This window comes from Geotrypetes seraphini, chromosome 4 (assembly GCF_902459505.1).
Source record: "Geotrypetes seraphini chromosome 4, aGeoSer1.1, whole genome shotgun sequence".
Taxonomy (NCBI): Eukaryota; Metazoa; Chordata; class Amphibia; order Gymnophiona; family Dermophiidae; genus Geotrypetes; species Geotrypetes seraphini.
In genome coordinates, this window is record NC_047087.1 from 278,917,663 (window position 1) to 278,944,823 (window position 27,161).

Sequence of the window (27,161 nt, forward strand, 5' to 3'; positions counted from 1 at the left end):
TATACATACAGGTGGTACCGTTGAGGTCTATAAGATTCATAAAGATTCTAGTGTTATTTTTTGAGTTGCTGTTAGGACCATAGAGACGTGAATACCTACACCTCGGAGACCACTCCACCAGACCTCTTGCCTACCTCCACCATAAGGTAAGGAGCGAAAGATCCCCCGCTCCTCCCACTCCAAATTCTTTGAATGCACACAATTCCTACTTATAGTACAATCACTAGTACTAGGAATACTGGACTACTGTAACATTCTCTTCCTCCCATGTCCGGCATCTACGATAAGACAACTCCAAACAATCCAAAATACAGCCTTAAGACTTGTCTATTCAATGAAAAAATACGACCACATCACTGAAGCATACATCAACTCACACTGGCTCCCAATCCAAGAAAGAATCCAATTTAAATTTTACTGCATATTATTTAAAGCACTACACGGAGACAGCCCATCTTACCTGAATAATCGCCTCATCCAAGCAACCAGCACCAGACACAGAAAAACGCACTCCCCATTCATACCCCCCCCATCCAAAGAAGTGAAAAGAACAAAACTACATGACGGCCTACTAGCCACACAGGCTGCAAGACTGGATAACAAAATCTCCAACCTTCTGATGACCACCCCAGACTATAGGACGTTCAGAAAAGAAATAAAAACCACACTATTCAAGAAATTCCTAAAACAGAATTAACAACACGACCACCAAAAGCCCTCAAGATCTTCATATAACCTCTCTAGCTATCCTCTACAATTCATAGAATTCTATCTTTCTGTAACGCTATAATTCTTTATTCATTGTAACTCTGTCCTTAAACTAACCTTTTGTAATCCGCCTTGAACCGCAAGGTAATGGCGGAATAGAAATCCCTGATGTAATGTAATGTAATGTAATGTAATAAGTGCTCATGCCTAAAGTTATGCATGGAACTGATAACTTACACTAGTATTCCATAATGGCCGTTCCATTAGTGCATCATGTGCTTCATCCCAGTGCCTACATTTCAACACTATTTGGAACTTTGGATGGGCTCAGACTTTACATGGGTGGCCCCTTCCAAAATTCTTCCCTCCCCTTTGTCCTGCATCCTGTTTCTCCATCTCTGGATCTGGAAACTCCTCCATTCTCTGAATCCCCTCTTCCGAGATCTACCCCAAAACAATCTTTGATAATAACAGCAATTCATATCCACTGCCTGCACTGGCTCCTCAGGCTTCCCTCTGCTGCATCCTGCCAGAGAGAAAACAGGAAATTGCATCAGTGAGGGCTGGACGTGGCAGAGGGAACCTAGCAGGATCAGTGCTGGCAATGGATATGAATCGTTACTGCTACTGCTGATGGTTCTAAGGTAGAGAGAAGAAGAGAAGTTCAGAGAGGTCACAGGCAGGGGAGGCAGATGTTGGAAATGAAGGAGAAGGAGATAGGGGAATGAGGTCTCATTGGCCACCAGACAAAGTGGGCCTGTGTCATCCCAGGCCTACCTATAGCTACATTGTTGGTACCAAGGAGGGAAGGTATCCTCCCAATCCTGCCTTGGTGGTGTTGACCAAGACAGAGATGTGAAAAGATGACAATCCATCTGGGAAACTCACTGGTGTTGTAGAAATAGGAGCTGGTGTAGAACCAGGAGAATTGCATCAAGTTAATATCCTATTTTCTGGATCCTTAGGGAACTGAGGGTTTGCCTTCTCTATTCAGTCCTATGCAGTAGAACCTGTCAAAACGACATAGATTTGCTTGTCAAAACCAAATGTGATTTCCCTTGACTTTATTTAGTCAGACTGAGGGGCTCATTAGAGGTTTTTCCAGGCAATTACCACAACTTTTTTTCTCAGTACAATATAAGTGTTCATTACCATAGTGGACTCTTATGTTGCCAAGGAACCTATGGTTGAAAAATGGATTAATGAAGAAAATGCACTGGTTAAAGACAATGGTGCTGATATTCAGACCATGAGAGGCAGGCTGGCTAACTCCTATGGTTAGCGCTGAGCCTGGATAACCAATGCCAGGTCTTTTCCAGTGACTGGCATTACATATCTAGCTTATTTTTTGGCCATCTCAAACTTAGCCAGCTAGGTCAATTTTAAGCATTGGCCAGCTAAGATATAGCAGCAAAAGACAGACCTACTATTTGCATAGCTGGATTTTGCCGGCAGCGCTTAAAATTGGTTGCTATTGCACCAAATAGCTGGCTATGTTTTAGCCACTGACTGCTAGTATTCAGCGCCAATAGCTCCTACTGAACTTTAGCAGTTAGCCAGCCAAACACTATTTAACCAAGTTGCCGTTCCTGACCACTTAAATAGTGCTGAATGACAGCACAAATTTGAGAATTTGAAAAATGTTGTTAAAAAGAGGAATCATTGTTTTGTTAACTTTCCAAAGGTTCCTAAGCTATCACCAAAATAATTCTTATAAAAGTATTTTGTAAAAACTTTAAAGATTTCTTCTGAAATTATTTCACCTGTTTTATTAGCTTTATAGCCCCCTTGGAAAGGGCGATATACAGACTGATGAACAATAGGATGTTTCTCAAGTTTCTTCTGGCCTTTCTTGACAGTTCTTTTGAGATAGTGGAGTAAGCAACATTGCTGGTTACCCTTTTATTTGACTAGGACAGAGACATGAAGGGGCATTTTTGAAAGGACAACCAAATCAGAATAGAGACGTCCCATCGCACATGCATTTTCCAACAGGAAACGTATCAGAATTTTCTGTTCAAAAACATGTGATGGATGTCTGTGTTCTGAGGACGTCCAGCTAGAATGTGCACCATATCAATGATTTTTTTTTAAAAAAGGTTGTGTCAAGAATGTCAGTTTGGGATCATTCTTAGTGGAATGACCACATAGACATCCTTACAGAGCAGAGGGACAGTTTAGTGTTTAGTGCAGTAAACCGCTTTGAATTTTGATAAGGCGGTATATCAAATTTTTAAAAAAACCTGAAACCTGAAACTTTAAACCAAGGGACCCAGGTTCAAATCCCATTTTAACTCTTTTATTTTGTAATTGTGATCCCTCCAAGAACAGAAAAATACCTACTGTACTGAATGTACACCACTTATATAGCCTTAAAGTTTACAGTTGACATATACACTTCTCCCTCGGTATTCAAGTTTCAAGTTTATTATAAAATTTGATTAATCACTTATTCCAAATTCTAAGCGATGAACAAATCGATAAAATTATAAAGTTAGGGGAGACAAACATAACTAATAAAAAAGACTAAATCTACGAAACATAATAAAAACCAACTTTGCAAACATAATAAAACATAAGGAAAGAATAGGAAAGAAATACAATCTGATTAATAAAAAGAAAGACAATTAAGGTCAAAAACAATAGGAAGGGGAAGGACAAAAACTCTCAAAAGATATATAGATAAAATGAAACTCCTGAGCAATTCATTTAGTCATTAAATGCATCTTTAAAAAGAAAGCTTTTAAGTTTGCTCTTAAATTTTTCTATATTTTTTCCTCTCTTAAGTAAATTGGAAGGGAATTCCATGTTTGAGGAGCTGTAACGGAAAAGATGGATTGCCGTCGTGTGTTCATAATTTTAAGGGAGTGAATGATTAATAAATGTTGGTCATTCGACCTCAGTAATCTAGATGAAGTATAAGGAATCAGTACATTGTAAATAAAAGCTGGGGTTTTAGATATCAGAGATTTAAAGGTGAGCAAACTTAATTTGTACATTATACGATGTGCGACAGGAAGCCAGTGTGCTTTTTTAAGTAAAGGAGTCACATGATCAAATTTCTTGGCTTTCATAATAAGTTTAATTGAAGCATTCTGGATGATCTGCAAACGCCTGATTTCCCTTTGAGCCATTCCCTTAAATAGGGCATTACAGTAGTCGATTTTTGAGATAACCAAAGAATGAATTAATATATTCAGAGACTTTGGACATGAGAATTTTGATACTGAACGAATTTGTCGGAGTCTGTAAAAAGTTGATTTAACAACGTGACTAATATGGTCATGATAGGTTAATTTATCATCAAAGATAACCCCTAGAATCCTAATTCTATTTATCAACTTCTGGGTGATACATAAGAACATAAGAAGTTGCCTCCACTGGGTCAGACCAGCGGTCCGCTCCCGCGGCGGCCCATCAGGTCTGTGGCCTGTGAAGTGGTCTCTGACCACTTCTATAACCTACCTCAAGTTCTATTTGTACCCCTCTATCCCCTTATCCTCTAGGAACCTATCCAAACCCTCCTTGAACCCCTGTACAGAGTTCTGTCCTATCACATCCTCCGGAAGCGCGTTCCATGTGTCCACCACCCTCTGTGTAAAAAAGAACTTCCTAGTATTTGTTCTAAACCTATCCCCTTTCAATTTCTCCGAGTGACCCCTGGTGTTTGTGGCAGCCCTCAGTTTGAAGAATCTGTCCTTATTCACTTTCTCTATGCCCTTTAGGATTTTAAAGGTCTCTATCATGTCCCCTCTAAGTCTCCTCTTCTCCAGGGAGAATAGCCCCAGCATTTTTAACCTGTTAGCATATGAAAAATTTTCCATACCTTTTATCAGTTTAGTCGCCCTCCTCTGCACTCCCTCTAGTACCGCCATGTCCTTTTTGAGGTACGGCGACCAGTACTGAACACATTACTCCAGGTGCGGGCGCACCATTGCGCGATACAGTGGCATGATGACTTCCTTTGTCCTGGTTGTGATACCTTTTTTGATGATGCCCAGCATTCTGTTTGCTTTCTTTGAGGCTGTCGCACACTGCACCGATGGCTTCAGTGATGTGTCGACCATCACCCCCAGGTCCCTTTCAAGGTTACTCACCCCTAGCAGCGTTCCCCCCATTTTGTAACTGAACATCGGGTTTTTTTCCCTACATGCATGACCTTGCATTTCTGTACATTAAAACTCATTTGCCACTTTTTTGCCCAGTCTTCCAGTCTCGTTAGGTCCCTTTGCAGGTCTTCACAGTCTTCTGTGCTTCTAACCCTGCTGCAGAGTTTGGTGTCATCAGCAAATTTGATAACCTCACATTTTGTCCCCATCTCCAGATCATTAATAAATATATTGAACAGCAGAGGCCCCAGCACCGACCCCTGTGGAACTCCGCTCGTGACCCATTGCCAGTCTGAGTATTGGTCCTTTACTCCAACCCTCTGTTTCCTGCCTGCCAGCCAGTGTTTGATCCATCGGTGGATATCCCCTTGCACCCCGTGGTTCCACAGCTTTTTTAGTAACCGTTCGTGAGGTACCTTGTCGAAGGCTTTTTGGAAGTCAAGGTAAATGATGTCTATGGATTCCCCCTTATCCATCTGGCTGTTTATTCCCTCAAAGAAGTACAGCAAGTTCGTGAGGCATGACCTTCCTCGGCAGAAGCCATGCTGGCTCGCCTTTAGTTGCCCATTGTTTTCTATGTGTTCGCTGATTATGTCTTTTACCATTGCTTCCATCATCTTTCCCGGAACCGAGATCAGGCTCACAGGCCTGTAGTTTCCTGGGTCACCCCTTGATCCCTTCTTAAAGATGGGCGTGACATTTGCTATTTTCCAGTCCTCTGGGATCTCCCCAGTTTTTAGGGAGAGGTTACATATTTGGCGAAGTGTCTCTGCTATTTCGTTTCTCAGTTCTTTTAGTACCCTTGGGTGGATGCCGTCCGGGCCTGGTGATTTGTCGCTCTTCAGTCGGTCTATCTGTCTGAGGACATCCTCTTTGCTTACCTCTAGTTGTACCAACCTTTCGTCGTGTTCTCCGTTTAAGATCACCTCGGGTTCAGGGATATTGGATGTGTCCTCGCTGGTGAAGACTGACGAGAAGAATTTGTTCAACCTGTCAGCTATCTCTTTTTCTTCCTTTATCGCTCCTTTTCTGTCTCCGTCGTCCAGTGGTCCCACTTCCTCTCTGGCTGGTTGTTTCCCTTTCACATACCTGAAGAAGGGTTTGAAGTTTCTTGCTTCTCCCGCCAGCCTTTCCTCATATTCTCTCTTTGCTTTCCTGACCTCTCGATGGCATTCTTTCTGGTGTCTTTTGTGCTCTTCCTGGTTTTCCTTTGTTGGTTCCTTTTTCCATTTCTTGAAGGATGATTTCTTATCATTTATCGCCTTTTTAACTGTAGTTGTTATCCATGCTGGGTTTCTAGTTCGATTTTTTTTGCACCCTTTCCTAAACCTTGGGACGCACAGGTCTTGTGCCTCGAGCACTGTGCCTTTAAACAGTGTCCAGGCTTCCTTTACGGTCTTCACCTTCCCTGAGCTTTTGTTGAGTTTTTTTCCATTTTCCTCATATCCTTGTAGTTTCCTTTTCTGAAGTTGAGTGCTGTCGTTGTGGTTATTTTCACCTTTGATGTTCCCATGTTTAATTTGTACTGGATCATGTTGTGGTCGCTGTTTCCTAATGGTGCTTTTACTACCACTTCCTTTGCGGGTCCCTCTAGTCCGTTGAGGATTAGGTCTAGAGTGGCATCCCCCCGCGTTGGTTCCGTGACCAGCTGCTCCATGAAACAGTCCCTTATCACTTCTAGGAATTTAGTTTCTCTCGTGCAATTTGAGAGTCCAATGTCCCAGTCTATTCCCGAATAGTTGAAATCCCCCATAACCACCACCCTTCCACTTCTGCACATCTGCCTTAGTTCGGCCTCCAGGTCCAGGTCATTTGCTTCTGGCTGTCCTGGTGGGCAATAGTACAGACCCAATTTGATGTCAGCTCTTTCCCCTCCTGTCAGCTTAACCCATAGTGACTCCAGACTGTCTGCCCTTATTGTTGTTACTGTTCTGGATGAAGGAATGGAGTCTTTTATATATAGTGCTATTCCTCCCCCCTTCTTGTGTGCCCTGTCCCTCCTGTAGAGTTTGTACCCTGGCAGGGCCACATCCCATTGGTTGTTCTCTGACCACCATGTCTCTGTGATTCCTATTATGTCTAGATCCTTTTTTCTGGCTATAACTTCTAGCTCCCCCATTTTAGTTCTTAGGCTCCTAGCATTTGTATATAGGCAATTTAAGTCCCAGCTTGTTACCTTTTCTTTTGGATCTACTCTTGAATTGATGCTCCTGCTGGTCTCCTCACGGGCTGCCTCCTGTGGTGTGTCTCTGATTCTGCTATATAAAATGTAGTACAATGAGGTCATTAATATTAAAACGAGCAAGCACTCAGGGTGATGTATGAACTGAAGTGCCGGCCTTTAACACTCCGAAATTAATGGCAGGTCAGGAAGTGCCAGTAGTGTGTTAAAAACATGACTCAGGCGCTTGTGTTGAAGGTGCATCTCATGTGCATGCGTCAAAAGCTTAGGTTGCCCATTGCATGCGAGGTAGAAGTCCATCATATTTGGGGGAAGGGGGCTGCTGATGGCATGAGGGGAGCACTTGTCCCGCTGAAGCAGTGTAAAAAAAATGTTTTCATATTTGCTTATTTTGCTGATAGATCACCCCTCACCCCTCACGTGCGCTTATGATGCACTCCTATAAGGCACGCCTATTACTGACGCTCATGCGCATGTGTATATTCATGCTTCTTTTCATGGGCTAGTCTGTGCATGTGGCAGTTACTCACTCCAACAACTGATCGGATGGGATTTCTGCGGGCCTCTGCGAACCGGTTCATAGACAGTGGAGCGCAAGACGTCAGCGCGCTGACAATCCAGCGCCGACAAATTGGCAGAAGATAGAAGCGCGCGGGGGAAAAAGTAATTTTTAAAGAGCTCCGACGGGGGGTTTGGGGTGGCAACCCCCCCACACACACTTTATTGGTTAGTGTTCGCGCTGCTGTTGGAGGGGGGGTTCGGGGGGTTGGAAACCTCCATTATAGCGAAAACGGAACATTTTCTGATTTTTTTCGGGAAAAGTTCCGTTTTCTCTATAATGTGGGTGGTGAAAGCCCCCACACCCCCCCGCAACGGCAGCGCGAACACTAACCAATAAAGTGGGGGGGTTGCCACCCCAAACCCCCAGTTGGAGCTCTTTAAAAATTATTTTTTCCCCCACGCGCTTCTGTCTTCCGCCGAATTGTCGGCGCGCTGGCGTCTGGCGCGCGATTATCCCGTCACCTTGCGAACTTCATTTGCATGCAAGGTTCTTCAAGCATACACTCATCATTTTCAAAATCGGACAATGTATTTAAGGATTTCACCAGAGATTTTAGAGCATCGGGGCTTAACTCCCTAATCCCTTTTCCTGTCTGTCTTGAATAGATTGTAAGCTCTGTTAAGAAGGGACTGCCTCATGTAGGGTTAACAGATGTCCGGATTTCCCCCCCAGGGTCCGGACAGCTTTTCAAAACCCGTCACTTTGTCCGGATTTTGAAAAATCAAATTACCGCCAGGCAGGCAGCGGGAGGTGGGGCTGGGTTGGAGCTAGGGAAGGACTGGGGCAGAATAGGGCAGGGATGGGTGGAACCGGGTGGGCCTGGGGGGCGGGTCTAGGGGGGTCTGGATTTTCCAAACAGAAAATTGGGTAACCCTAGCCTCATATGTGTTTAGTGTTCATCTCTGCGTATGTCTAGTAGCACTATAGAAATAACAAGTAGTAGTAGTAGTGAATCGTGAAAAGGATTACACACACCTCTACTGCTAGCACGGATCTTGTGATCTTGAAGTTTCAAGTTTTATAAAAATTTGATTGAACGCTTATCACTATTTCTAAGCGATTTGCAAGTAAAATCAGGGATACAATCCTATAAATAATTAATGTCACATGTACAAAACAGAACAAGAATAACTAACCGAAACAAAAGGAAAGAGAGAGGAACTACAATTCATAACAGGACTGAAGACATGTAAGGTAACAACATTAGGATGGGGAGGGGGTGTGTGTGGAAAATGTGGGCTAAGTTTAAAATCATAATAACGATTTCTAATCAACTAACTTAGTCTCCAAAAATGTCTCTGAAGAGAAAACTCTTCAGTGAGCTTTTAAATCTTTCTAATGAGGATTCCTCGCATAGGTAGATAGGTAGTAAGTAGAGAATGACACGGTGACAAAATTCATCACCGTTCCCGTCCCCGCAGATAACCGCGGGAAACCATCTTCATGTCATTCTTTAAGGAAAGAGGGAAGAATCAGAGTATGAATGGCCACAACCACTGACCCTCAAGCTTTGCTTTGAAGAATGCTGATGTGTAGAAGGACTGAGGTTGAAATAGACACTAGAAAATGACATGGGATTATTTCCCGCGGTTATCCGCAGGGACGGGAACAGTGATGAATTTTGTCACCGTGTCATTCTCTAGTAGTAAGTTCCAGATTTGAGGGGCTGTAACTGAAAAGATGTCTTGAAATCATGGACCCTAGTCCAGTCATACCACCGATAGGTTGACAACTGACTTTCTGCTTTAAAACTTTTCAAAGTCAGTGCTGGCCTGCTCTGCTTTTCATGCTTGGATGATTACCTCCTCACAGGTAGAAGCTGAAACACTGGCTACAATTCAGTGGATGACCAGTTACAATTTTGTTCTCTCTGCAAACCTGCACGGGGGAGCTGTGGTAGCAAATTATCCCTATGATAAAGCTCGAACGAGAGGTGCCCGATACGCTTCCTACAGTGCCACACCGGATGACACGCTGTTCAAAAAGGTACATTTTTTTTCTCTGTTTCTATATTAAATGAAGCACAGAGGACTGCTTTCTTCTGAGGGAATACCATACATTGCACTGAATTGTATTTATGTTTAAATTTGTTTTTTATTATTGTCAACAAACCATCAACAAAAGGTACAAGTCATACATAGTGCAATACAGAAAAAAAACGTACCCGCCCCTTCCCACCCATCCCCCCACCCCCCCAAAGGGAACAGCCAATGTCGTACATGCCTGAATATATTCACTCCAACAGCCGAGCTTTCGCTACAGGAGACATAGTGGAACAAAAAGGTCTCCAACAACGGAGAAATAGCTCCCCTTTTTTGGAATGCATGTCCAGTACATCTTGTCTTTCATATCCCGCCCAATAAATCATCTGAGTCCGCCAATGTGATACAGTAGGAGTCTGAGGTGACAACCAGCATTGCAAAATGGTCTTTATGCCCACCAAGATCGCCCTTTGGACAAATGCCTTTACTCCAGGCCTAATTGGGTCCAGTGAAAATTTCAATGTGAAGAGGAAAGTCGACGTCTGTGTCCAGGAGCAATTCCATAGGGACTGTATGAGGAGCCCTATGCGCCGCCAGTAGGCTTGAATTCCAGGGCATAACCAGAACATGTGTCCAAGAGTCGCTCCGGCCGCCGCACATCTGGGGCATCTAGCTGAAGTGCTGACGCGAGCTTGGTAGGCTCTAATGGGCGCCATGTAAGCGCGAACCAGAAATTTATAGTACCGTTCCCGTTCAGTGGCTGCCACCAGGATACCTTTTCCCAATTTAAAGCTCCTCTGTAGCATGGATTCAGTGATTGTGGTTTGTAAGTCCAAGGACCAGGATTCGGCCAATGTTCTATAGTCAAGGTCCCCCGCCAACCCCTGCAGGTAGCGATGATAAACACTAAGCGGGGTGGGATCTTGCGTTGTTAAGCAGAGGGCTTCAGATAATGTGTCTTGAACAATGTCCAATAAGGCCGATCTGGGTAAGGAGTTCACATAGTACAATAGTTGTCCATATCTCAGCCAATCATTAGCCGTTAAAGTATGTGCATCTATCAATTGTTGGAACGAGTGTAGAGTTCCATCCGCGTTCAACACCTGAGACAGATAAAACACCCCTCCCTGGGCCCACCTAGAAGGGGCCCCTAGACCTATTCCAGGAGCAAAGGCAGCATTACCATGTATTGGCAAATAAGGTGTCACATCTGGTCTGATGTGCAGTTGTTTACACAGTTTTTTCCAGGTTTTCCTCAACGGGACTAGTAATAACTCCCCATAATGCTGTGTACGCACCGGTAATGTGGTAGTATGCAGTAAATAGCTGCAATGAAAGGGGGTAAATGCAAGGCATTCAATCTCTGCCGCTGAAAAGTGAGAGGTCCCACAGAGCCAATCGTTAATATGTCGGAGTTGGCATGCCATATTCATTCTCCCCAGATGTAATAGTCCAAGACCTCCCTGGGATGCAGGTAAGAAAAGTGTACGGAGGGGTATACGTGCACGTCTGCCACCCCACAAATACCCATTTAGTGATCTGTGAAGGATACAGAGGTGACGTTGTTGTAACAATAGGGGTATTGTCTGAAGCATATACAACCATTGGGGAATAATCATCATGTTGTATAAAGCTATTCGACCCACTAGGGACAAAGGGTAAGAGCGCCAGGCTCGTAGTCTTTGTCCCGTTTGCTGGAGCCGGGGGAGCACATTAAGTTTGTATAGTTGAGTTAGATCTTGCGGGATCCATATCCCCAGATAACGCAAGGACTCTGATGTCCATTCCAACTGAAAGGGCCCCTGCCAGGAGGTTCGGACTTCGTCTTGTAATGGCATGACTAGGGACTTCTGCTTGTTTAGGATTAGGCCGGAGAATATATGGAACTCGTCCAATAATTCAAGAGCTCTAGGCAGGGATTGTTGGGGGCACGCCAAGGTCAGCAAGATGTCATCAGCAAATGCTAATACACGCAATTGGGATGCTCCTTCCTTTAATCCAACTAAGATGTCGTCTCTTTGAATCGTTCTAAGGAGAGGTTCCAGGTATAGTATAAATAGTAATGGCGACAGAGGACAACCCTGGCGTGCCCCCCTGCCCACCTCAAAGGACGGTGTGAAGACTCCATTTACCAATATGGATGCCGTAGGTGTTGTGTACAGTGCTCGCAGAGCGGCTAAAAAGTGTCCGCCTATACCTACATATTCAAGAACTGAAAACAAATAGGGCCAGAGGACCTGATCGAATGCTTTGGCCGCGTCCAGGCTCACCAAAATGCCCCCAACGCGCGATTCCTGCGCCCTAGCCATTGCCAAAAGAGTACGGCGTACATTGAGGACAGAATGGCGACCCCGAACAAAGCCTACCTGTGCCGAGGATATGATGTGAGAGAGAAGCGGGGTCAGTCGGTTTGCCAATAATCGGGATAGGATTTTTATGTCCACATTGAGCAGGGATATAGGCCTATAGGAGTCAACCTCCTCCCTGGATTTATTCGGTTTAGGGATCAATGTTATGGTGGCCGAGTTAGCATAAGCCGGGAAAGTTCCAGTGTCTGACACCTCCTCGTAGTAAGACATCAGTGTCTCACAAAGCTGAGGTGACAGCATTTTATAGAATTCCGCCGAGAACCCGTCTGGGCCCGGGGCTGTGCAAGAACGCAAGGTCTTAATGGCTCTCTGGATCTCTTGGCCCTGCAGTGGTCTGTTCAGGGCTTCTCGTTGATGTTCGGTGAAGCGAGGCAGGCCGGCGTCAGTTAGGTAATCTAGAACATCGGGGCCTGAGTATGGTCCGGGAGTCGCATAAAATGTCGATAAGTGGTGATAGAACGTGTCCGCAATGTCCGTCGGTGAGGTGTGATAAGTAGTGGGACCATGTCTAATTTTTGGAATATATCTGGAGTCTTGCCAATTCTTTGTTAAAGAGGCAAGCATCCGGCCCGGTCTGTTTCCATATCTATGAAATTTATATTTACGGTAAATGATAGAGCGTTTAGTACGGTCATGTATTAATGTGTTGAGAGCTACTTGGGCTACATGGAGTTCGTCCCTCAGAGCATTGGTAGGAGAACTCAGAAACTCCGCCTTCAAGGCTGAGCATTTTCCTTCCAAGCTTATAATACTAGCTGCTATGCGTTTGTGTCTTGCCGCAATGTACGCAATGATGTGTCCCCTGAGGACCGATTTAGCGGTTTCCCAAAACAAACATGGTTCTGTACGATGTTGCGCGTTAGTCAGTAAGAAGTCTTCCCAGCGTGCTCGGAGGTAGGCCCCAAAGTCCGGGTCCTCATGAAGGTAGGATGGGAATCTCCACCGGCGGGTTCCTAGAGGTGGTTGTCCCCAACCCAAGTCTATCCAAATGGGACAGTGATCCGACACTTCCATTGGGCCTATAGTAGCTTCAGAGACTCGGACAAACCAAGACTCTGAGACCAGTACATAATCTATGCGTGAATATGAACCATGTACTCTCGATTGATGGGTATAGTCTCGCTCTGTTGGGTGAAGCAGTCTCCACGGGTCCACCAAACCTAGTGATTGGCAAAGAAAGGGAATACCCTTGTTTAAATTTGGCACCGTCGATGAATGGGAACCGGAACGATCTAAAGAAGTGTCCAGTACCTGGTTAAGGTCCCCAGCGATTATCAAGGGTAGTGAGGGGTCTTGCAAGCCCAGGGATACTAATTTATCAAAAAATATTTGAGAGTATGTATTTGGTCCATATACAATCAGCAGCCGGAAGTCTGTGCCCTGCATTGATATCTTTAAGAGTAAATATCTACCCTCAGGGTCCTCAGAAAGCTGCGTTACAGAGCAATGTAAGCCCTTACGTATCAGCAGACATATCCCGGCTCTTTTCCCCGAGGTAGAAGCCGAATAGACTGAACCCACCCAGCCCCTTTGCAATTTTTGATGTTCCTCCCGGGTCAATTTGGTCTCCTGAAGGCACGCCAGATCAGCCCTGTGGTGTTTTATCTGTCTCAAGAGCTTTGTACGCTTAATTGGTGATGAAATCCCCGACACATTCCATGACAGAATACGAAGAGAGTGATCACCCAGGGTCAAAACACCGACAGCTTGATCCATCCAGCTGCGAGTATTCGACACCCAGGCGCCCAGCCTCACCTAGGTGAACAATAGTGTCTCTGTAGCATCTGGTAAACAGGCAATAATGAGTATACCACTTCCCCAATAACATTTCAATAGGCTGTTCCCCACTCATCTGCTCCCTCCCCCCCTTACCCCCAGAATACCCAAGATCCATATCCCCGAAGGAATATGTGGAGGGTCCGAAAATGGCGCCTCGCAAGACCCCACCCCTACCCCCGCAAACAGTGAAACAGTTGTGCCCCCATCATGTCAAACTTTTATCTAGTCTGTATTAATCAACATTACGATTGCAGGAACCACCATCCGGTGCAGGAAGCATTGCCACTCCGTCCGTTCCTATGTCGGTTCTGTTGGTAGTTGCGCTGCCTTGTTTATAAAGTCTGCAGCTGCCGAGGCCTCGGTGAACACGTGCCAGGAGCCCGCATGATGAATCTTCAAGACCGCTGGGTAGATAAATTGAAAACGATGCTTGTTTTCCTCCAGCTTAGCACACAGTGGATAGAAGGCTTTTCTGCGTTCGGTGAGAGCTGCTGAGTAATCCTGGCTTATCCGGATTGCAGAGCCTCTGAACTTCACTGCGTCGCGTTTAGTGCGGTACTGTCGCAGGATCTCCAGTTTGTGTCTGTAGTTGAGGATTTTCACGATCACCACCCTGGGCCTGGAGTCCCTAGTCGGACGGGGACCGAGGCGGTGTGCTCTTTCCAGGCACAGTGGGCCCAGAGATGTTGTGTCTGGGAATTCCAGCTCCAACCAGCCCTCCAGCTCAGCAGTTAGTTGATTGTCTGGTATAGTTTCGGGCACACCCATAAAGCGCAGGTTCCCTCGGCGAGAACGGTTCTCTAGATCGTCTATTTTAGCAGCTTGTAAGTGAACCGTCTCTTGCAGGGCCGAGAGATCCATTTCATGTGAGTTCAGGGTGTCTTCCGCTGCCGACACCCGGTGCTCCAATTCAGTCGTTCTGGCCGTCGTGTCCGACATGAGCTGTTCTAGCCTGGTCATTTGTGTCGTTAGGGCTTCCATCTGGGGGCCCAGGACCTGCGCCACTGCCGCCTTCAATTCCTGCAGTGCCCCAGCCGAGAACTCCGTGACCGCCGTTCCGGATGCGGCCGCCATCTTGCCCGCCCCGGGACTCGCACGCTCTCTGTTTTTGTGCGCCGGTTTCTTGCGCGCCGCTTCCTGGGAACGGGTTAAATACCGTTCCATGCGGTCAGGCGCTTGTTGCCAGGCAGTCTTCGTTTTCGGCGATCCAAATGCCGGCGGTATGTGCGGGGGCAGAGACGGGGACTCGGAGCCGAGCGGGAACACGTCCTCACTCGCTCATGGCGTCAGCCCCTCCTGTGAATTGTATTTAATAGAATCCAATGAATTGTGGTCTAGATCAGTGTTCCACACAATAAGCTAAACAAAACCAGGAATATAACACCTGAACTCAAAAACAACGACAACATTTCTCTTGGTTCAGATATAAACAGTCGTATAACCAACCCAAAAAATATGTGCAAAAGTGTGCTCACTAGGAAAAAGGAGGTACGAGGGGATGCTGAAAAGTTCTCAGCTCAACCGAGAAGGGAATGACATGGAGCCATGAAACTTACAAGTTATGCCACATATTCACCCCTAGGTTCAACACACTTAGCACATCGTATCTGAAGTTTCTATAACCCTTCCCAAAAAAACATTCTGATATCTGGTCACTGAAATACTGCTCTGCTGCTGCAATCGCCTCCAAATCGCTTGAAAATTGTCGCCCTTTCAAACTCTTTTTAAGGTTTGGAAACAGAAAATAGTCAGATGGAGCAAGATCTAGTGAGTAGGGTTGATGGTAGTATTCTGCATTAACTGTTTGGCCCCTTGGAAGACAGTCAGTCATTGCAACACCTTCCCGATCCCAAAGCACGGTGGCCATGACCTTTCCTGCTGACTTGAATATCCTTGGCCTTGGAGAACCTGAGTGCTGCCATTGCATGGATTGTTGTTTTGTCTCAGGATCATAGTGGTGTAACCATATTTTATTAACAGTAACTAGTTCCAAAAAAATTGGCACCAGCTCACTGAAAATGCTGCAAAATCAATGTCGCTTGTCATCAGCATTCAAACATTTGGGTACCCACTTGGCTGACAGCTTCTACATACCCAGCTCCTCGTGGACACATAACATAAAATTTTATTTGTATACCGTTCAATATGGTTAACAAAAATTAACTAAAGACCATACATAACAGTGAGGATACAAATACAGTCTAGGAGCAAGACAAGATCAGCATCAGATAAATCATGGTAAATTAATAAATAGTAAGTATAACCTAAAACATTTCCTGGATATCTGTAGTGGCTCAACTCTATATGTCATGTCTATCTGTCCAAGTTAGATTGTAAGCTCTTCTGAGAAGGGACTTTCTATAAATGTCAAAATGTACAGCACTGCATACGCCTTTCAGCGCTATATAAGTGATAAGTAGTAGTAGTCTCAGCAATCGTTTTAGCCGATATTCGCCAATCTGCCAAAATCAGGTCAAGGACATGGTCAACAATATCAGGAGACACTGTTTGAGGTCTCCCAGACCTTGCTGCTTCTTCGGTCTTGAAATCTCCACGCTGAAAGTTTGCACACCACTTTTTCACTGTGGAGTATGATGGGCATTTGTCACTCAATGTTTATTTCATGGATGTCCTTTGGAGTTTTCTTCTACAGGAATAGGGACTTCATGACGGCCCAGAGTCCCACACTTGAAAATTCCACCCTTTTCGTTGACATCATTTAATCAATGATCTGGAACAATGTCAAAAGATAGCATTACAATTCTGCAAATTGGCACTTTGCAAAATAAAATAACACTCTTTTCAGCGAGAGTAGCAAAATAACACTCGGAAATTAGGATGTTGTTTGGGCTGAGAACTTTTCAGCACCCCATCGTATTGATGCCTCTTTATAAGACTCTAGTGCAGTGGTCTCAAACTCAAACCCTTTGCAGGGCCACATTTTGGATTTGTAGGTGCTTGGAGGGCCTCAGAAAAAAAAAATAGTTAATGTCTTATTAAAGAAATGACAATTTTGCATGAGGTCAAACTCTTTATAGTTTATAAATCTTTCCTTTTGGCTAAGTCTTAATAATAATATTGTAATTTATAGCTAAAGAGACATATGATCAAGAAACTGTTTTATTTTACTTTTGTGATTATGATAAACATACTGAGGGCCTCAAAATAGTACTTGGCGGGCCGCATGTGGCCCCCGGGCCGCATGTTTAAGACCACTGCTCTAGTGAGACCTCATTTGGAATATTGTGTACAATTTTGGAGACCACACCTTAAAAAAGATATAAACAGGATGGCGTCGGTCCAGAGGAAGGCTACTAAAATGGTCAGTGGTCTTTATCATAAGGCATATGAGAACAGACTTAAAGATCTCAATCTGTATACTTTGGAGGAAAGGCGAGAGAGGGGAGATGTGATAGAGATGTTTAAATACCTATGTGGCATAAATGCACATGAGTTGAGTCTCTTTCATTTGAAAGGAAGCTCTGGAATGAGAGGGCATAGGATGAAGTTAAGAGGTGAGAGGTTCAGGATAATCTAATGAAAGGGTGTAGAATAGTCGCCTGGTAGAGGTGGTGGAGACAAAACCTGAATTTGGGATCTCTTAGGGAGAGGAAGATATACTAGATGCTGTGGACAGGACATTTGGCCATGATCTGCCATCATGTTTTATGTTTCTCTCCTAGATCCATCTTTGACTTTGATCTTTTCCATTGTTTATTTTTCTGTATCTCTATCTGCTCAGACTTCACTCATTCTTACTTTTCAGTCTTCAATCTTCCTTTTTTGAAACTTCTGCAGTCCAGTGCAGCGTCCTGCCGCATCTTGTCTCCACAGCACTTCAGTGACTGCTTCCTTCTTATTTGAAGGCTCCTTTTATCAAGTTTTAAAAATACACGATACATAGAAACATAGAAAGATGACAGCAGAAAAGGGCTACAGCCCACCAAGTCTGCCCACTCTACTGACCCACCCCATCGCGTCTGAGTGCCTTACTAGGCCTCTGTAGGGATCCCATGTAGATATCCCATTTATTCTTAAAGTCAAGACGCTGGTGGCCTTGGTCACCTGCTCCGGAAGCTTGTTCCAGCGACCCACCACTCTTTCCGTGAAGAAATACTTCCTGGTGTCACCCTTAAATTTCCCTCCTCTGAGTTTGAGCGGATGCCCTCTTGTGGCCGAGGGTCCCCTGAGTAGGAAGATGTCATCTTCCATCCTCGACTGTGTCATCGACTGTGTCATCTTCCACCCTCGACTGTATATCTGGCCTGCATATTGGTCGAGGTGGAAGGCCCATCAATTGCTTTTATCGCCTTTGCTTTGAATCCTCATTGAATGAATAGAGTCTATTGTGTAGATCAGTGAAGCAAATGCATTCTGAACTATATATTTTAGGCTGCAGAACGTGAAAAAAAAAAATACAAAGGTGTGAAAATATTTGCAATACACTTTAAATTTCTAGATGTAGAAAACTTTGCTGTGTGATTTTGATATGAAGAAAGGAGAAAAACAGCTCTCACTAAAGCTGTGATGCTTAGAGCTCTAATGAGTACAACAATGTCTCTTCAGCTGGCCAGAACATATTCCTATGCCCACGGCTGGATGCACCAGGGCTGGACCTGTGGTGATTACTTTGAAGATGGAATCACTAATGGAGCGCACTGGTACTCTCTGTCCAAGGGTAAGGCTCTGAGAGCTCCACAATGCATGTTACTTTCCTATGCAACTGAATGAGTTTTCATCCTATTGGATTTTCTTGTGTCTGTTTTTGCTTTTGGCATTGTGCCCATGTCTCTTAAATATCCCCGAATCTTTTGGATAATCTGCAAGGCCCCTTTCCCTCAGATATCATGAGAAGATACTTAGAATAACTAGTGTGCTTTATGGGTTGGTTTGTTTTTTTTTAATCACAAACTTGTCAGTTGCAGAAAATATTCACAGAAACATAAGGCAGCAAAACCAGAGAATTGGCTCTCTTTTGTGTTCCAGATTATATAAGGACAAATCACAAAGCTACATATTTAAGTAAAAAGGGGGAATGTTGGACTTAATTCTTATTATGTTTTTCCTTTCTTATATTAAAGTTCCTGTAAACCGTGCCGGGCTCTATCTTTATGGAGAGGATGTGGTATATAAAGTTAAGGTTTAGTTTAGTTTAGTAATGAAAAGAAACTCCTCTTTCAAAGGGAAGAAGATATAGAATGAAGCAGCATGCAGTGAGCCAAAATGGAGACTTCTTTGCCTTGCAGAGAGGAGCAAGGAGCAGACTCACAAGGCTAGAGGGCAAAGAAAGGGACCAATAGGATCAGTGCCTGAAACTAGGGCAGAGTGCATGTCACTAAGAACACCAAAGCAAGCATCTACCAGGACTCAAGCAATTGGAGGGAGAGGGTCACATGCAGGGACTGGCCTATGAAAGCACAGATTGCAAAGGGCCCTTAAGCAGTGACAGCCAACCTAGGAAACACGCAGGAACTACAAATAAAAAAACCCAAATGGAATCATGCACACACAACTGTAGGGACAGAACACCTCCATTTGTATATCCCTAAATTTAAGGTATGTCTGCAAGACTTGTTCTCTCAGACAGGGCCGCCATCAGGGCAGTACTACCAGTCCTGCATTCAGGGGCCCGGAGCTGACAGGGGGCCCGGGCTCCCCCAAGGTCCTAGTGGCGTACCTGGGGGGGTGGGGGTCCACCCCAGGCGCACAGGAGAGAGCTGGACGGGGGACCCGCGTAGTTCAATACATCTTGAGCCGCGAGGCTCATCTTCTGTTCCTACCTGCCCTGCCGCTCACATGTAGCCGATCGGAAGTGTTCCCCGATGTCAGCGCTGATGTCGGAGGGAGAGCTTAAGCAAAGCCTGCCCTCCGACGTCAGCGATGACGTCGGAGAATACTTCCGGTCAGCTATTTGTACGTGGCAGGGCAGGCAGGAAACAGGAGACAAGCCTCTCGGCTCGAGCTCCGTTTTGCTGATAAAGTTGCAAAGATGAGCTGGGAGGTAAATGTGGAACACAAAAGGGGGAAGGGAGTGCATTTTGGACACAAGGCATAGACTTGGGAGAGAGGAAGGGAGGGAAAGAGATGCTGAGGTGGGGGATGGAATGGGTTTTTGGACACAGAAGGCATGGACTTAGGAGAGAGGAAGGGAAGGAAAGAGATGGTTGTGTACACGGGGAATAGAAGAAAGGAGAATTTTTGGTCATAGGGAGGGAGTGAGGTACAGATAGTGGCATACCAAGGTGGGGAAGGGTGGGGGGGCGGTCTGCCCCGCCCCGGGTTTACGTCCCAAGGGGGTGCACAGCTGGCCACCCTCCAGTGTTCTCCCTAGGCCGGCAAACTGCGGCTTTTTAGCCACTTGAGTGCCACCGCCGCCATCGGGAACAGGCCGGCGCCAAGTTCTCCCTGCTTTTCCCTGTGGGGCCGACCAACTCTCGCCACTCGCATCAATTCTGACATCGGAGAGGACGTTCTGGGCCAGCCAATTGCTGCCTTGCTGGCCTAGAACGTCTTCTCCGATGTTAGAATTGATGTCGGGTGGCGAGAGTTGGTCGGCCCCAAGGGGAAGAGAAGCAGGGCGAATTCGGCGCCGGCCTGTTCCCGATGGCGGCAGTGGCAGCCTATTCCCCAGTGGCGGTGGCAGCATTTTCCCAATGGTGGTGGCATAGGGGAGGGCAGGGAGAAAGAAAGAAAGGGGGGGACAGGAAACCAGAAAGAAAGAAAGGGGGCAGAGTGAAACAAAGAAAAATGGTGCACGGAGAGAGAGAAAAAGACAGACATACAGAACGAAAGAGGGTGTGGAGAGAGAAAGAAAGAAGGGGGCAGGGTGAGAGAGAGAGAGAAAAACAGACATACAGAAAGAAAGGGGGTATGGAGAGAGAGAAAAAGAAAGAAGGGGCAGGGTGAAACAAAGAAAAAGTTTGGGGAGGGAATGAGGTCTGGAGGAGAGGAAGCATACAGGAGGCTGAAAGAAGGGAAGAAATATTGGATGCACAGTCAGAAGAATAAAGTGCAACCAGAGACTGATGAAATTACCAAATGTAGGAAAAATGATTTTATTTTCAATTTAGTGATCAAAATGTGTCTGCTTTGAGAATTTATATATGCTGTCTTTATTTTGCACTATGGCCCCCTTTTACTAAACCGCAATAGCGTTTTTTAGCGCAGGGAGCCTATGAGCGTTGATTTATCCAAATGCCCACACAGACGTACTCCGCTTTTCTTAGAAGAGATCAGAATAGCAGTCTTGTGCATTTAATGGGAGTAAAATCAGCACTGGATCAATGCCTTCTTTTAAAAACATGAGGTGCATTTTTTTTAAATGTGTTTTTTAGTTGCTTGGTATTAGTTTGTGCCAGAATAAGTTATGCTTTAATTTTATCCTCTGAGCTGCATTGACTTTTATTGGAGCAGAGCCCTCTAGTTTTCTTTGTGCAAAGCTGTTTTCAGTACAAAGATCTAAAGCTTGAGATTCCTGTTTGGAACGTGACATTCATAGTCTTTAATTAGTCACAGCTTAAGAATTGCAAAGAAATTGCACATGTAAATATTGTGTTTTTAAATAGCCGCTATTTATAAAATGTCTCCTAATCAGACAATTATTCTGTTGTCATGGCAGGCATGCAAGATTTTAATTACCTTTACACCAACTGTTTTGAAATCACTCTGGAGCTGAGCTGTAACAAGTTTCCCCGCCAAGGGGACCTGGAACGAGAGTGGTATGGGAACCGCGATGCCCTCATTTCATATATAGAAGAGGTAACAAGTATAACTTTGCTTTCTTTTGCACCCATCACTCTGCACAAGTGACTCAGTGCAATCGCACTTGCATTGTCAGGACACATTTCAGTGGCTTGACATACAAAGTTTTCTAGCGTATACTTTTATGGCTCTGTAAAATTTTCAAAATTCAAGAACTTGTTTTTCAGAATGAATCTTCCATCTGATGAAGTGTCAAAATGTCCATGAAGGACCCACTGTTGAGGTCTGAAAGTTGGTGTAATAAAATATGGGCTAGCCTCAGTGATATAGCTAGGACTGAATAGCCCCCCCCCCACCTCCCCTCCCAATAACGTCATCTCTCCTAAAGTAGTGGGGACAGGGAAGGGGAGAAGAAGAGAAGGAAGAAGAATCCCTTAAAAGCTCTAGTAAACAAATTCTGCATTAAACAAACACATTTTAGACCTATATAAAGCAACCCATAAAGCACTGTGATAGAAAACCTATCACAGTAATAGAAATAGAAACTGAAGTGCAAGATATCAGTGTTGCACATTTCCCGTAGCTGACATATTTACAAGTAATAAATCCAGAAACAAAATTTTTTTTACTACATTTGTTGTCTCTCTTCCACTTTTCTCTGTTTTTTTCTTAACTCTCTTTCCATGGTCTCCTGTCCTTTTGACATTTCATCTCCATATCCACTATCCACTTTTCTTTTGTGTCCCTATCTATCCTGTCCAGTGTGTCACCTCTGTGTCCCTGTCTCTATCCTCCCCCCCATGATCAGCAACTGTCTGTTCAGTGTTCATAACCTCTCTTTATATTCAGCATCTCTCTTCTGTGTCCCTTTCCCTATAGTCCCACCATTTCCTCCTTCTGCTCTCTTCTTTTCCTCCTCCACCCTCACCTTTGGTCCAGCCTCTCTCTTGCTCTCCCTCTTTCCATTGGTCCAGCTTCCTCTTTACCCCAGTCCAGTTTCTTTCTACCCTTCTTCTCTCCACCACCTCTCAATTCCAGCATTTTTCTCCACCAGGCATCTCTATCTTTCATTCTCTCACTTTTTCCTTTTACTTCATGCCTTTCTCTTTTTCCCTTCCCTCTGATCACCCCCATAGCACTCACATTTCCCCTTCCTCTGCTTCATGTCAGTTAGTCTTTCTGTCTTCTAATTTCCCCCCTCAGTTCCAGCATCTTTCCCCCTCCCCAAACAGGTCCAGCATCTCTCTAACCCTCTCCTTCTTCCTTTCTCCCTGTGCAAGAATGTCATCTGCCTTCCTCCCTCACCACATTGGCCAAGCATCTCCCGCAGTTCTCAAAACACACACAGGTTGCTGGTAGAGGCAATGACTGAAATAGGCTGCCTCTACCCAGCCCTTCCTGGATCTTTCCTAGGGTTGCCATATATGTAAAGCCAAAAATGAGGACATGGCCTCTGATCCTGCCCATGCCCCACCCACAGTGCCCTGCCCTACCCCACACCACCCACAATTCCCTGCCCACCCCTGCATCCCACCAGTCTCACCCTTAAACCACCCCCCAGTGCAGCCTCTCTCTCTTTCTCTCCAGCCTCCCCAACTGGGCCGCCCCAGAGACAAGTATGACTCTCTGAGTCTCCCCTGTCCCCCATACCTCCTTTGGCGCTGCAATTTCAAAACTTCAAGCAGCCGGCAGCATCCGCAACATGATCCTGCTGCCATTGACCTGCCCTAGAAGCCTTCGCTATGCAGCACTTCCTGTTCCCATGTAGGAAGGATGCTGCAGAGCTCACTGGGGCGTGCTCCCCTCAGAACAGGAAGAAGTCCAGTCCTATCTGGATGGCGCAGAGAGTGAGTCTATTTCAATGCTTTCTCAGAGTGCAGCTTCCCTGATGAGTGATGCAGGATCCCAAATAAGATCTAATAGCCAGGAGGTGGTAGTAGTCCTGGATCAGGGAGATGACACCTGTTTAAGTCCACAGCATTACTGTAAATCATTACAGACTCCTTGCGAGAATTAAATCTAAAGCCCCCATCAACATTGAACACACAGTGTTCTGTCATGAGCAGTATGAAGTCTCAGCCCACATCCTTTTCCTGGCATCCTGAAAAAGGGCTGGCGGTCAGCTCCCTTAAGGTTCAAGTAGCAGGTCTCTCTTGTTTTAGGGCCTGTGTGAATAAGGTATTCCTGGCTTCTCATACAGATATAGCCCGGTTTTTGAAGGATGCACATTGGTTACACCCACCAATACAACAACAGACCTTTCCTTACTGCTTTTGAGGACAGAGTATTGCAGGCAAGCTTATTTGTCCCGCCCTAGATTCAAGGGGCTGCTTTGGTACATCCCATCCTTCCAGAATGGCACACCCATTGCACTAGAATGAAATATTAGGTTCTTACCTTGATAATCTTCTTTCATGTAAATAGGTGTGTCATTCTGGAACCCCACCCTGTCAGTCTTTCAATGAGCCTGTTTACTGTTTCAAACAAAAATGTCCGTTGTCAGAATGGGATTTTTCATGCCAGTCTGAATTTAGGAAAAGGAAGACGTGTAAGGACACAAAAAGTGCTGAGGTATGTAGAGCTCCATAAATATTTTTGCTGGTTGATATTCTGCTCTCATAATTTGTTGTTCTATGTAGTTTGTTATTAATAGTTTTCATATACTTGTTACAGAGCAGAACAGAACACATCTGTGTTTTCGGAGGTTTCCTTGTACCCTCTGTTCTTATATTTATCTTTATAGGGACAATTGCCTGCTTTGGTACAAACTGAAGGGGCCAGCACTATGCACTGGATAAAAAGGAAAAGCTGAAAACTATGATTGATACCTTCTGCACAGCTTTCAGGTTCAAACTGAATACCATCCAGAATGACACACCTATTTATAAGAAAGAAGGTTATTGAGGTAAGAACCTAATCTTTCTTTATGGGGCCCAATACTCAGTCAGCGGCAATCAGTGTTTTGCTAACCACGGCTGGCACTAAACCTGGAAATTCAGTGTCGGGCCATGTCCAGGCACCAGCATTGTATTTCCAGGTTTGCGGAGCCAGCTAATATACAGTTAAGTGCAATATTCAGTACTTATCCAGCTATGGATTACTGAATAAAGCTTAGGACTGACTTTTATGCGGTCCACTTATGTGATTAACCTGGCCAATTAAGTGCAGACTCCACTTTGGCTCACCTGGAACACCCTGTTTCTGGGGGAGCAATCTGTTTGCTCATATCTCTAATCTTCATACTATTCTACCTTAATCATAGAGGAAAAAGGAATAAAATGGTATATCGAAGCAGATGTAGGGTTACCAGACATCCGGATTTCCACGGATATGTCTTCCTTTTGAGGACATGTATGGGGATACGGATGGCTTTTCAAAACCCGGCACTTTGTCCGGGTTTTGAAAAGCTTCTGGCAGTGAGCAACGTCGGGACGGCATTCGTGCATACTCAGATGCAATGCAATGAGATCACGCACATGACATCAGTGTATGCATGGATGCTGTCCGACATCGCTCATTGCTCGTGCATGTCAAGGGGGCGGGGCATAGGGCAAGGATGGGGGCAGAATGGGGCATGGCCGGCTGGAACAGAGTGGGCTTGGGGGCAGGGCCATGGATCCGGAATTTCTATTTGGAAAATCTGTTAACCCTAAGCAGATGTAAGAAAACAAGTTTCTTTCTTCTCTCAGAGCATGAACAGTATGGCCTGCATACTACAATAACTTTATCACTGGGAAAAAATGAATGCGATGTACAATGAAATGAACACATGAAGCTATCTGTAGATTACACTGGTTTTCAGTGCTTCTGTGAACTCTGTTTGTCTGTATGCCATCCCTAGAGACTGCAATATTTTATCTATCAGAGCTTCAACTGCTCTCCTTACAGGGCCAAGTTGGAGATTTTGGTTACCAGCACCGTTTGCTGTCACCTGCCCTCCTAGCCAAAATACAGACCTAGCAGTCCATATTACAACTTGTTCTCCCCCTTTCAACAAATTCACAGTATCCACTGTAAATGGTCAGATGAATGTCTCAAGAAAATATTTAAATAAAAGTAGATAAAAGCCAAATACTGTAGGATCAGCCAGAGAAATTTGTTCCACTCTCGCACCCTCTCTCCTTCTAGGTTCACCAGGGAATCAAAGGAATGGTGCTGGATGAGAACAATAATGGAATACCAAATGCTGCCATCTCGGTCAATGGGATCAACCATGACATCACTTCTGGTGAGGTTTACTCTACTGGAATTCCTAATGAAGGATGGTTGTATCAAGCTGACAGCACACTATCTTTAGTTACTGGTACATTCTCTTGAAACAGAGAGAGATCCTAGTCACCCAATATTCAAAGCGATTAAAGCGGGCAAGAGAAGCTCCAGCCCACTTAGATTGCACCTGGTTCCAACCACTGATCTTTAGTGGCACTTAACAAGGCACTGCCACTGAATATTTGCTCTGACTGCCCATAAAAAATTGGTTAGGTCAGGGGCAGTAGAGGGGCCAGCACCCACATAATTATGTAAGGGGTTTCCTGAAGCACACCAAGCCCCTTTTCTGTCCCCTTCCTTCTCTTTCTCCTCCCCCAGATCACGACAGTGAGAACCCTCCTCTCCCCAGGAATATCTCCTGAATCCCTTAGTCTAGATCAGAGGAGTCAAAGTCCCTCCTTGAGGGCTGCAATCCAGTCGGGATTTCAGGATTTCCCCAATGAATATGCATGAGATCTATTAGCTTACAATGAAAGCAGTGCATGCAAATAGATCTCATGCATATTCATTGGGGAAATCCTGAAAACCCGACTGGATTGTGGCCCTCGAGGAGGGACTTTGACACACCTGGTCTAGATACTACAGCCCCAGCACACTGGGATTGTGGGTTCAAATCCTTATGACCCTGGGCAAGTCACTTAATCCCCCAGTGCCCCAGGTACATTAGAGTGTGAGCCCGCCAGGACAGATAGAGAAAAATGCTTGAGTACCTGAATAATTTGTAATCCGCATATAATTGTAGGATATGCGAAATATATATAATAAAATATAATTAATTAATTAATCTACTCCAGATCCACCAGAGAACTGAGGTAGGCTCATCTAGACTGGGGTGGGGGGAGAGGGGGGTGGTTGGGAGTTTAGAGAAATATTCCGGGGGTGAGGGGGGTTCTGACTGCTGTGGGCTAGAAGGAAGGGAAGGAGGGGTTTTGGGGGGAGGTGGGAGGGGGCTTGGAAGACTCCAGGAAACCTTTACACAGTTATTTTTATTTTATTAGGCTTGATATACCGCCACAGGATTGCATCAAAGTGTTTTACAAACAATAGGCACAGGAAAGGCCAATTCGATCAGAGAGAGAGGAGAAAAAAAAGGCACTGGTCTGTAAAGGTTTGTGCAAATAGCCAGATTTTCAGCATCTTTTTAAAATTTGATTATGAGGGCTCCATTTTTAATTCTATAGGGAGTGAGTCACGTATTATGCCTAATCGGATTGATAAGACTGTTAGGCAGTGTTTTGGACATTTTAGTTTTTTGATTATGCCCCCAAGTTGGCACTTGAACGTCCTAATCATCGGTATGTCCAAATACCCATAATCAAAACCCTTTTCCTGAACGTCTCTCCTGCAGTGCGTCCACAGTTCCGGGGGAGTGTTGGGAGGCGTGTTATGGGTGGGCTTTGGGCGGACTCAGACTTGGACATCTTCCAGACTTGGACATCTTTCCCAAAACATCATGGACAGAACTTTGACGCTTCTAAAACAGTTCTAGCTCTGAACGTC

The 27,161-nt window shown here is 45.0% G+C and overlaps 1 protein-coding gene across 1 annotated transcript in view; it reads left to right on the forward strand.

The window, feature by feature from the left end:
- Nucleotides 1–27,161, forward strand: part of CPN1 (carboxypeptidase N subunit 1) — a 58,372-nt gene that overhangs the window by 25,343 nt on the left and 5,868 nt on the right. Inside the window, exons 4-7 of the mRNA XM_033943411.1 lie at nucleotides 9,374–9,547; nucleotides 18,258–18,369; nucleotides 21,310–21,449; nucleotides 25,521–25,620. Coding sequence (XP_033799302.1) covers nucleotides 9,374–9,547; nucleotides 18,258–18,369; nucleotides 21,310–21,449; nucleotides 25,521–25,620 — 526 coding nt within the window. The remainder of the gene's footprint in view (nucleotides 1–9,373; nucleotides 9,548–18,257; nucleotides 18,370–21,309; nucleotides 21,450–25,520; nucleotides 25,621–27,161) is intronic.